At 46.3% G+C, this 12885-nt stretch overlaps 1 protein-coding gene across 1 annotated transcript in view; it reads left to right on the top strand.

Annotated features, from left to right (window-relative positions):
- The window catches only part of LOC306925876 (zinc transporter ZIP3-like), a 28939-nt gene extending 18952 nt beyond the window's left edge, over window positions 1-9987 (top strand). Inside the window, exons 6-7 of the mRNA XM_079505016.1 lie at window positions 585-846; window positions 9518-9987. Of these exons, the coding sequence (XP_079361142.1) occupies window positions 585-846; window positions 9518-9782 (527 nt within the window). The 3' untranslated portion in view covers window positions 9783-9987. The remainder of the gene's footprint in view (window positions 1-584; window positions 847-9517) is intronic.
- The last annotated feature ends 2898 nt before the right edge of the window (window positions 9988-12885 follow it).

Here is a 12885-nt window from a genome sequence, read left to right as displayed (position 1 = left end):
ATGTCAGCCAGGCAAGCAGTGATGCGCTCTTCCACCTGGGTGGCAGAGGGGGGGAAGGATAGAAACAGTTGTGTGTCATCGGCATAACAGTGATAGGATATATTGTGAGCAGAGATGATAGTGCCAAGGGATTTTGTGTACAGTGAGAAAAGGAGGGGACCAAGTACAGATCCCTGTGGGACCCCAGTTTGGAGGGTTCGGGGGGATGATAACAGACCTTTCCAGGAGACCTGGTAGGTCCGGTCGGTGAGGTAAGAGGAGAACCACTTTAGTGCCGTCCCGCCGATGCCTAGATCCGCTAGGGTGTCTAGGAGCAGCTGGTGGTTCACTGTGTCAAATGCTGCTGATAGGTCTAGGAGAATCAGGACTGCGGAGTGGGAAGCAGCCTGGGCAGCATGTAGTGCTTCTGTGACTGCCAGCAGGGCAGTTTCTGTGGAGTGGGCCTTTTTGAATCCGGACTGGTTGGGATCCAGCAGGTTGTTATGTGAGAGATGGAGAGAGAGCTGGTTGGAGACAACACGTTCAATGCTTTTTGATAGAAAATTATATCCACAACAATTAAACTCAACATCTCTCCACCACAGCCCTTCCCATTGGCCGACACCAGTCACATGGTCACCACCACCACCACCACGGCAGCCTATCGGAGCTGGCGGGGGCGGGCCCTCTGCGATTGGTCAGCCTGGTGCTGGCTCTCTCCGCCCACTCCGTGTTTGAGGGGCTGGCCCTGGGCCTGCAGGGGGAGGGGCCTCAGCTAGCCCGCCTCTTCCTGGGCGTGGCCATCCACGAGAGCCTGGCCGCCGTGGCGCTGGGTGTCAGCATCGCCAAGGCAACGCTGCCCATGAGGTAGGAGCTAATTTACATACTCAACGAGGTAGGAGCTCATTAGCATACTTAACGAGGTAGGAGCTCATTAGCATACATAATGAGGTAGGAAATCATTAGCATACTTAACTATGTAGGAGCTAATTTGCATACATAACGAGGTATGATCTCATTAGCATACATAACAAGGTAGGAGCTCATTAGCATACATAACGAGGTAGGAGCTCATTAGCATACATAATGAGGTAGGAGCTCATTAGCATACATAATGAGGTAGGAGCTCATTAGCATACATAATGAGGTAGGAGCTCGTTTCTATACATAATGCATACATACATTTGCATGTGTGGCCGTATACATGGAAAGTAATCGGCCAGGACTTTGCAAAACACACGTAACAACATTCTGTTTAGCAGACTACGGTGGCTCGTGAAATCCATCTTCAACCGCTTATCCGTAGTCGGATAAGCGGCATAAAGGGAAATGCCAGCCACCCATCTAAGAAAACGCTTGTATCCGCAACCATATTCTTTGTGTCCACATTTATAACTGGTCACAATTTCTCTGTTAATTATAAACATATTGTGCAAATTAACCCCTCCGGAAGGGCTCAGCTTTCACACAGGTTCACATGGATTCTACTCTGTCTAACAAACCCTACTTTGCTTTGCTCTAAAAGAACACAGAACTCTGGTGTCTTTTATATTTTATTTTCAATAAACAAACACACATGAACTAAGCTCTATTAAAGGTCAGGTTAGTACGGACGGTAGGTAAAACCCTGCATCAAATGGAGACACAGGGGGGCACGGTGGCGCCCCCTAGGGGGCACGGTGGCACAGTTGGTAGTGCTGTCGCCTCACAGCTAGAAGATCCTGGGTTCGATTCCCGCTCGGGGCGCTGTGGGTGCTGGCGGCGTGTTTCCTCCTCCGCGTCATCAGTGCCCATACCCGAGGCGGGGTTGGCGAAAGGGCCTTTCTGTGTGGAGTTTGCATGTTCTCCCCGTGTCCCCTAGGGTAGGTACCCTCACATGTTCTCCCCGTGTCCCCTAGGGTAGGTACCCTCACATGTTCTCCCCGTGTCCTCTAGGGTAGGTACCCTCACAAAAATCCTGGTCTCTAAACTGCCTCCCCCTGGCCAGCCGGGGCGCCTGATGGAGAGGAAAGAAACTGGTTGGAATAACGTGTTCCTTCCACGCGACGCGCTACGTCCAACCAAGGTGTAAAGGAGCGACTATGACACTCAGGCATGAAGGAAGCATGAGTTCAAGTCCGTTGCTCTCCCCATGTCCCCCATATATGGGGACTAGGTTGGTGGAGGGTGTGTAGAGCCCAGGATCACATTAGATAATTGACACAGGGGTGAAAAATGGGTTACAAAATTGTGGGATAAATTAAAAACAAAACAAACTAGAAAAAGTGCCCTTCTGGGCACAGGTCTCCACCAGGAGGATAGGACTGTGTGAGATGTTTGGCAAAATGTTTAGTAGTAATATAAACATGTTTGCCTTGTATGGCAATTGGATGATTTGAGGCATTTTGTTCCAATCAACCTGTTTTGCAAAAATCAACCTGTTGGTGGCGCTATAACAGGCCAATGTGAAAAGGGTGGGATATATTCCTCAGCCTAGTAAGAAAATGTGTGAAAGATTTCACGTAAATTGCATGCTGTGTTCATGATTTGAGGCTTTTGTTCAAAACGGGGCAATCTTGCAAACTGTGAAAGGCAATTATAGCCAATTAGGGTGGAATATGAAATATCGGACAGATCCGACTTGAGCACATGACCATAGAGATACTGTGTAACGATTTGTGAGATTTTTGGACAGAATCTGGAGGAGTAATATCCAAAAATGTGTTTTACAAAAGTCGGCCTCCTGGTGGCGCTATAAAAGGCAGATGCGGAAAATGCAGGTCAAAGGTTTGTCCTTGGCCTGTAGGGAGTGTGCATGCAACGTTTCACGCAGATCGGTGCAGTTTTAGGTAACAAATGTGAAAAGCTGCCTCATGGTGGCGCTATAACAGGCTGTTCTGGAAAATGCGGGGCAGAGGTTCATCGTTGGCATCTAGGGAGTGTGTGTGCAAAGTTTGGCATCGACCGGGTTAACGGTGCCGGAGATTAGCTGGTAACGGACGGACGGAAGGACACACGGACGGACACACACACACACACACGGACGGACACACACACGGACGGAGTGCAAAACATACTCTCTCACCATGCCTTCGGCCTGGTGGAGACAAAAAACAAATGGAGACACAGAATATACAATACATTTGTCAATAATACAGACTGGTTCACAACATATGCATAACGCAGTATACATTGCTCATTAAAACTCTTTCTCTGCCGGTGCCGGCCCTCATTCACAAGCCTGTGTAACCTGTGCCACCATTGACTACCACTCATTTCATTAATTTTTTTGGAAAATTCTCTGTTGTACCTTTTGTTATGTAGATATCAACAGATAAATAAAGCTTCTTCTCCATGTGTACCCTTGTCTGAAAACGACTATCAGCGTGAGACGCATTTGAATGTTTCAAACACCTCTAGTCTAGGTTCTACTATAGCTACATATGCAGCTACAAGTGTAATTGTAAAAAAAAAAAAGAAAAAAAAAAGTTGCATTATCAAAATCTCAGCCTCTAAAATGCAGCATGCATGTCAACATACTGCTGTACTTTGTGGCCCCAATCGTCTTTGACTGCTGAGAACTCTGAAATGGCACGTGGTAGAAGATTAAAAAAGAATTTGGCTGTAAGTGGACATTCTACGCTGCATTTGGATATACATTGTTTTCACATAGCAATAGCAGTACAATGTCTAGGGATGTTTCTCAAAAATCTGTTTCTCTCATAAACAGACCCACACTTCATGACCATAGGTGACAGTAGGAACGAGTAGGCGTGTGTAATGACAACTAATAGAAAACAACAAATAATAATCTTGGTTAGATCCATTTTCACACATATAGTAAATGCGTTGAGTGGAATCTTTACCACGCTCTATTGTTTCTGAAACCTCTCACCACCCATACCGACCTCTACATTCTGAAACCATGCTCTCACCACCCATACCGACCTCTACATTCTGAACCCATGCTCTCACCACCCATACCGACCTCTACATTCTGAAACCATGCTCTCACCACCCATACCGACCTCTACATTCTGAAACCATGCTCTCACCACCCATACCGACCTCTGAACCCATGCTCTCACCACCCATACCGACCTCTACATTCTGAAACCATGCTCTCACCACCCATACCGACCTCTACATTCTGAAACCATGCTCTCACCACCCATACCGACCTCTACATTCTACACCATGCTCTCACCACCCATACCGACCTCTACATTCTACACCATGCTCTCACCACCCATACCGACCTCTACATTCTACACCATGCTCTCACCACCCATACCGACCTCTACATTCTACACCATGCTCTCACCACCCATACCGACCTCTGAAACCATGCTCTCACCACCCATACCGACCTCTACATTCTACACCATGCTCTCACCACCCATACCGACCTCTACATTCTACACCATGCTCTCACCACCCATACCGACCTCTACATTCTGAAACCATGCTCTCACCACCCATACCGACCTCTACATTCTACACCATGCTCTCACCACCCATACCGACCTCTACATTCTGAACCCATGCTCTCACCACCCATACCGACCTCTACATTCTACACCATGCTCTCACCACCCATACCGACCTCTGAAACCATGCTCTCACCACCCATACCGACCTCTACATTCTACACCATGCTCTCACCACCCATACCGACCTCTACATTCTACACCATGCTCTCACCACCCATACCGACCTCTACATTCTACACCATGCTCTCACCACCCATACCGACCTCTACATTCTGAACCCATGCTCTCACCACCCATACCGACCTCTACATTCTGAAACCATGCTCTCACCACCCATACCGACCTCTACATTCTGAAACCATGCTCTCACCACCCATACCGACCTCTACATTCTGAAACCATGCTCTCACCACCCATACCGACCTCTACATTCTGAAACCATGCTCTCACCACCCATACCGACCTCTACATTCTGAACCCATGCTCTCACCACCCATACCGACCTCTACATTCTGAAACCATGCTCTCACCACCCATACCGACCTCTACATTCTGAAACCATGCTCTCACCACCCATACCGACCTCTACATTCTGAAACCATGCTCTCACCACCCATACCGACCTCTACATTCTGAAACCATGCTCTCACCACCCATACCGACCTCTACATTCTGAACCCATGCTCTCACCACCCATACCGACCTCTACATTCTGAACCCATGCTCTCACCACCCATACCGACCTCTACATTCTGAACCCATGCTCTCACCACCCATACCGACCTCTGAAACCATGCTCTCACCACCCATACCGACCTCTACATTCTACACCATGCTCTCACCACCCATACCGACCTCTACATTCTACACCATGCTCTCACCACCCATACCGACCTCTACATTCTACACCATGCTCTCACCACCCATACCGACCTCTACATTCTACACCATGCTCTCACCACCCATACCGACCTCTGAAACCATGCTCTCACCACCCATACCGACCTCTACATTCTACACCATGCTCTCACCACCCATACCGACCTCTACATTCTGAAACCATGCTCTCACCACCCATACCGACCTCTACATTCTGAAACCATGCTCTCACCACCCATACCGACCTCTACATTAAACCATGCTCTCACCACCCATACCGACCTCTACATTATGAAACCATGCTCTCACCACCCATACCGACCTCTACATTCTGAAACCATGCTCTCACCACCCATACCGACCTCTACATTCTAAACCATGCTCTCACCACCCATACCGACCTCTACATTCTGAAACCATGCTCTCACCACCCATACCGACCTCTGAACCCATGCTCTCACCACCCATACCGACCTCTACATTCTAAACCATGCTCTCACCACCCATACCGACCTCTACATTCTAAACCATGCTCTCACCACCCATACCGACCTCTACATTCTAAACCATGCTCTCACCACCCATACCGACCTCTACATTCTACATTATTGTCTCCACCAGTCGAAGGCATGGGGAGAGTTTATTTGGCACTCTGTCCGTCCGTGTGTGTTCGTCCGTCCGTGTGTGTGTCCGTCCGTCCGTCCGTCCGTCCGTCCGTGTACACCTTATCTCCGGCACCGTTAAACCGGTCAATGCCAAACTTTGCACACACACTCCCTGGATGCCAACGATGAACCTCTGCCCAAAATATTCCAGAACAGCCTGTTATAGCGCCACCATGAGGCAGCTTTTCACATTTTTACCTAAAACTGCACCGATCTGCGTGAAACATTGCATGTACACTTCCTAGAGGCCAAGACAAACTTTTGAACTGCATTTTTCACATCTGCCTTTTATAGCGCCAACAGGAGGCCGACTTTTACTCCTCCAGATTCTGTCCAAATCATTACACAGTATCTCTATAGTCATGTGCTCAAGACGGATCTGTCCGATATTTCATATTCCATCCTAATTGGCTAACATTGGCTTTCAAAGTTTGCAGGATTGGCCCGTTTTGAACAAAAAGCCTCAAATCATGAACGCAGCGTGCAATTTACGTGTAATCTTTCACACACTTTCCTACTAGGCTGAGGAATATATCCCACCCTTTTCACATTGGCCTATTATAGTGCCACCAGGAGGCCACAACCTGCCCTTCTTATCTCCTGACAGGGGATGTTTCCCCGGTTGGACGATGCGCATGGAAGGAACACGTTATACACGTTATTCTGTCTGTGAGGCGACAGCGCCACCCACTGTCACCATGGGGACCTGATCCAGACCGTACTGAATAACTGCTAGCTTACATAATGTCTTGAGGCTAGGACTGAAGTCTAAGACATACAGGTCACCAGAGGATGTTTATCTGTATGTTCCATTATCTAGAATCCATTTGTATCCTCCAAAGAGGATGATACCCATCACCCATCATGCAACAGCACATCCTATACATCTGAGACAGGCTTTTCCCCTTGGGCTCAACCTTCTTCTAGTCATGGCTGCCAGTTCCCACCTGATGTTGTGTGGGAGTCCAGACTGCTCCAGACCGTACTGAATAACTGCTAGCTTACATAATGTCTTGAGGCTAGGACTGAAGTCTAAGACATACAGGTCACCTGGTCTGTTGTCTCCTCCAAAGAGGATGATACGATCTCCCATCATGCAACAGCACATCCTATACATCTGAGACGGTCCTTTCCCTTTGGGCTCAACCTTCTTCCAGGAGAAGGTCTCTGGACTGAATTTCCACACATCATTGAAGTACTGGTTACCGTTCCAGCCACCAAATATGTACAGCTCTCCATTGTAGGTAAAGGCTGAATGATCCCTGCGTCGTTCTGGTAGAAGCTGTGGAGAAGGTGTGTCTGGCCAGAGGTTGGTCTCTGTGTCAAACACTCTGATGGTGTTGTAGTACTGACCGCTCATCCAGCCCCCAAATACAAACATCTTTTTCCCGATAGCAGAGTGAAGGAATGAATCAGGAGGTGGAGTTCCTCTGGCGTTAATTAAAGTCCAGACCATTGTGATGGTGTCCAACTTGTAGATGTCATTAGGGTCTCCATGGATAAACATGACCTTCCCCAAAACACAGGCTGTGTGGTAGCTCCTCCCCTCTGGGACAGTCCCAGAAACCTGTGGTTTGAACCATCTGTAGGCGTCTACATCAAAGGCATATAGCACGTTGCAGTAAGGATAACCTCCCCAGAGGTAGACAGTATATTCTATCATCACAGCTGTGTGGCCGCAGCATCTGGAGGGAACCTCAAGGTGAGGTTCTCCTGTTCCAGACGTCACTGGGGTCAACTTCCTCCAGCATAAAGTCACTGTGTTTAAGACTTGTACTTCAATGTGATCTCTTTCCCTCTGGTCAATGTCTCCCCCAAAGCAGTAGATCTCATGTCCGACCACCACAGCAGCCTTGTCCTTCCTATGTTCTCCTTCCAGATGTATCGTCCAGTGAAACATTTCACACAGCAGCTCAACCGTCAATGAGTGTTGACAACTAGTTTACAGATGAACTTAGGATGAAGGCAGCCCGGTTTCCTCTTTGCAAGTCACTAACTGATGTTTAGTGTATCAAACAATCTTTTTAAACAACAATGATGCGGTTGTGATGTCGTTGCATTACGTCATATTATAGGATAGTTAATGGCGCTACGCGATCTGATTGGCCATTTTGGCAATCAGTAAGTAAATATTAGTCATTTGACATTTATTAGTTTCATAATTTTTCCCAGTCCCTCAGTCACATTTGGCCACATATGGTGGTGGTTCATGGTTATGGAGTCTAATATATTCTATGTGTCACTGCGTGATAAGAGGAGTTAACGGGCAATTATGGGCACTTTGCCCGTAAACCTCAAGTTTAGCAGCATCTACAGTTAATATACGGTAATATACAGGTGTGATGGTACATATACAGTTAATATACGGTAATATACAGGTGTGATGGTACATATACAGTTAATATACGGTAATATACAGGTGTGATGGTACATATACAGTTAATATACGGTAATATACAGGTGTGATGGTACATATACAGTTAATATACGGTAATATACAGGTGTGATGGTACATATACAGTTAATATACGGTAATATACAGGTGTGATGGTACATATACAGTTAATATACGGTAATATACAGGTGTGATGGTACATATACAGTTAATATACGGTAATATACAGGTGTGATGTTACATATACAGTTAATATACGGTAATATACAGGTGTGATGGTACATATACAGTTAATATACGGTAATATACAGGTGTGATGGTACAATTGGGGAGTTTACCGGAGTTTGTTGTAAAGTTTAACGGGAGTTTCCTGTAATATACACCGTATTCCATGCTTTTGCGCAGTGTGTGGTTCATGGTTATGGAGTCTAATATATATATGTGTGGTTCATGGAGTCTAATATAGTATGTGTGGTTCATGGTTATGGAGTCTAATATTATATGTGTTGTTCATGGAGTCTAATATAGTATGTGTGGTTCATGGAGTTTAATATATTATGTGTTGTTCATGGAGTCTAATATAGTATGTGTGGTTCATGGAGTTTAATATATTATGTGTTGTTCATGGAGTCTAATATAGTATGTGTGGTTCATGGAGTCTAATATATTATATGTGTGGTTCATGGAGTTTAATATATTATGTGTTGTTCATGGAGTCTAATATAGTATGTGTGGTTCATGGAGTCTAATATATTATATGTGTGGTTCATGGAGTTTAATATATTATGTGTGGTTCATGGAGTTTAATATATTATGTGTTGTTCATGGAGTTTAATATATTATGTGTGGTTCATGGAGTTTAATATATTATGTGTTGTTCATGGAGTCTAATATAGTATGTGTGGGTCATGGAGTCTAATATATTATGTGTGGTTCATGGTCATGGAGTTTAATATATTATGTGTTGTTCATGGAGTCTAATATATTATGTGTGGCTCATGGTCATGGTGTCTAATATATTATATGTGTGGTTCATGGAGTCTAATATATTATATGTGTGGTTCATGGAGTCTAACATATTATATGTGTGGTTCATGGAGTCTAATATATTCTACGTGGGGTTCCAGGGACGCTGTGAAGCTGGCGCTGGCGGTCAGCCTGATGATCCCGCTGGGCGTGGGCGTGGGGATGGGCATCGAGTCGACGAGGACTCTGGCGGCGGGCGTGGCGTCGCTGGTCCTCCAGGGCCTGGCGGCCGGGACCTTCCTGTTCGTCACCTTCTTTGAGATCCTCCAACCCGAGCTGGAGCAGAAGGACGACCGGCTGCTCAAGGTGCTGTTCCTCGTCCTGGGGTACGGCCTGCTGGCCGGCCTGGCCCTCGTTAAGTGGTGACGCGCTTAACGAGCAGGGCGTGGCGGCATGTTAAGTGGTGATGCGCTTAACGAGCAGGGCGTGGCCCTCGTTAAATGGTGATGAGGTTAACGAGCAGGGCGTGGCCCTCGTTAAGGCCTCATTCACACGTATCAAACACCAATCAAGCAAATGTTTGGTGGTTTTTTTGTTTGTTTTTGGGCCACCACAATGCTTTTCCAATTAATGGGAGTCACATGGTTTGACCAAACTTTATTGTTTGATGGGGGAGGGGGGGGGCGGGGGGGGCAGAACACCACCAGCAATCAGCAATCAAACAGAAATGTTTGATCAAACCATGTGACTCCCATTGTAAAAGCATTGTGGTGGCCTAGGGCCTCATTCACACATACCAAACACCAATCAAGCAATGTTTGGTCGTTTTTTTGTTTTTTTGGGCCACCACAATGCTTTTCCAATGGGAGTCACATGGTTTGATCAAACATTTGTGTTTGGTGGTGTTCTGCCCCTCCCCCCTCATGAAACAGAAATGTTTGGTCAAACCATGTGACTCCCATTGGAAAAGCATTGTGGCGGCCTAAAGAAACTAAAAAACGACCAAACATTTGCTTGATTGGTGTTTGGTACGTGTGAATGAGGCCTTAAAGGGATTGTGACATATTTTTTCTTTTTTTTTGTAGGTTTTCTGAGCTCAATTGCACCCAAAACCTTTAACATTCAGTAGATGTTCTGTGGTCTGTGCTTTTCTGGCTCAAAACACGTGCCCTGAGTTTCCTGCTGTCTGTGATGTAAGAGCCTGCAAATCCCATATATGGTCAATGGGATTCACCAGCAGATGTCACTGTTTTTCACCGTTTTGCCGGTTTTCATTGCAGCTCAGAAAGACTTCCAAAACCTCAGAGAAAACTCCAGACCACAGAAAATCCACTGAATGTTCAGAGTTCAGGTGTTTTGGATGTGATTGAGGTCATAAACCCTAGAAGAAAAACGAAAAATAAATGAAAATTAATGTCATGAAACCTTTTAACGAGCCGGCCTGGCCCTCGTTAAGTGGTGAACTAGTGACGTTAACGAGCCGGCCTGTTGCTCGTTAAGTGGTGATGCTGTGGATTCTAAGAGCTGGAAACCGGAACCCGGTCCTCTTTCAGACCCGGTTCAGAGATTGAAGAAACGGATTCGCTTCCATCGTATTTGGAACCATTTCTTGAACCGTTTTGCTCTTCGCCAATGGAAGTCTATGTAGGAGAGCCTCCATTGGACTGAAGCCAATAGAAGTCTATGTAGGAGAGCCTCCATTGGACTGAAGCCAATAGAAGTCTATGTAGGAGAGCCTCCATTGGACTGAAGCCAATAGAAGTCTATGTAGGAGAGCCTCCATTGGACTGAAGCCAATAGAAGTCTATGTAGACCACCCCCCCCCCCCCCCCCCCTCCTCCCCCTCCAGAGTGTTTACACTGGAAATTAACTGGTTCAGAATCCTAAACGTTGGTTCGGAATGGGAACCAAAAATAATGTCTAGAACGAACCCAAGTTATTCTGGTGGAAAAGTGTCTGTCTGTCTGTCTGTCTGTCTGTCTGTCTGTCTGTCTGTCTGTCTGTCTGTCTGTCTGTCTGTCTGTCTGTCTGTCTGTCTGTCTGTCTGTCTGTCTGTCTGTCTGTGTGTGTGTGTGTGTGTGTGTGTGTGTGTGTGTGTGTGTGTGTGTGTCTGCTCCCAGAGAGCCACGCTTGGAATTGTAAATCCCAGACGCTCTGAATATCCAATCGTCCAGCTCAGCTCAGTCTCAGCTCTCAGAGCATATACGTGTGAACGGCGCCCCCTACAGGACGGTGCTCTCCGCTGCAGCGATGCCAAAGAAACATCTGGTTCTGATGTCGTCTTTTCGATTTAAATGTTGTTTTTATGTGGGCACGCCCACCAGTTCATTAAGTTTGCCTGGTGGGTGGTGATGGGTGGTGATCCACCTGAACTGAAGCCGCACCCACAGCTGTAGTTGTATGATAAAGGGGGAGGGGTTAGGGGAGGGGCTGATAGTGTGATGTCACTATATTACTGTTTATTTCATTGGCCCGTTTGACTGTCAAGGGTTCAGCCTCCAGGAAGAAACCCTAAATACAAAGTTAATACACCATTGCACATACAAACGACTCCAGGACTCCAGGAAGTACTGTCACCTCATAAACACGTGAAAAACTGGAACAATACAAACATTGTGGCACTCCATCTTTAAAGGTGAGGTGATGACATCATCCACCTCTGTCTGTCGGTTGGAGCTTTTTATTATTTTGTTTAATATGTTTAGCGTTAACACTCCTGGTGTGTTGTGTTGCTGTTGAACCACACACACACACACACACACACACACACACACACACACACACACACACACACACACACACACACACACACAAAGCAGCGATTCAGACCACACTCACATTTGATTCTCTGGGGGAAAAAAAGTGGAATATTCATTTTGTTTTTCACCAGATCAAAGGTGTTATTTGTATTTTAGTAAATCTCTATGGGAAAAATGAATGGGGTCTGGATCGTTGGAACCAGAAAATGGCCGCTGTCGTTTGTGCCAAAATGCACCGAAAGGCAGAGCTGTCAGTCAAAGCTATAAGCTCGGCCAATCAAAACATGCTTGCAGAGAGACTCCTGGGTAATGAAGTCAAAAGACGCTATAGCCGCCATGTTGTTTGTGTCCAGAGTGACCACTGATACTCCCAAAACGACGTAATGCTGCTTTAATGCTGTCCACACATGAAGAGGTCTGTACCGCGTGCGTGCGTGCGTGCGTGCGTGCGTGCGTGCATGTGTGCAGGATTCATACTTTTGTCGTGCGCCGTCGGCGTAACACATAGCTGATCTACAAGCTATCGGCGCAACGCACTCTGAGCTTGTAGATCTGCCTTTTATTTGTTACTACTGCAAAGTACAACTCAGGCTCTACAGGGTTAAAAATGTCCTTTATTTAAATTGCCGTCCTGAAATTGTTTAATGTCCTCACAAGTATAGCAGTGTGTGACGTTATTGAACTGATTAATGTCTTCACAAGTATAGCAGTGTGTGACGTTATTGAACTGATTAATTAATGTCCTCACAAGTATAGCAGTGTGTGACGTT

The sequence above is a fragment of the Electrona antarctica genome (assembly GCF_951216825.1).
Source record: "Electrona antarctica genome assembly, chromosome: 7".
NCBI classification, from domain to species: domain Eukaryota; kingdom Metazoa; phylum Chordata; class Actinopteri; order Myctophiformes; family Myctophidae; genus Electrona; species Electrona antarctica.
The sequence above is the reverse complement of the archived record's forward strand: the minus strand, read 5'-3'. Positions and strand labels throughout refer to the sequence as shown.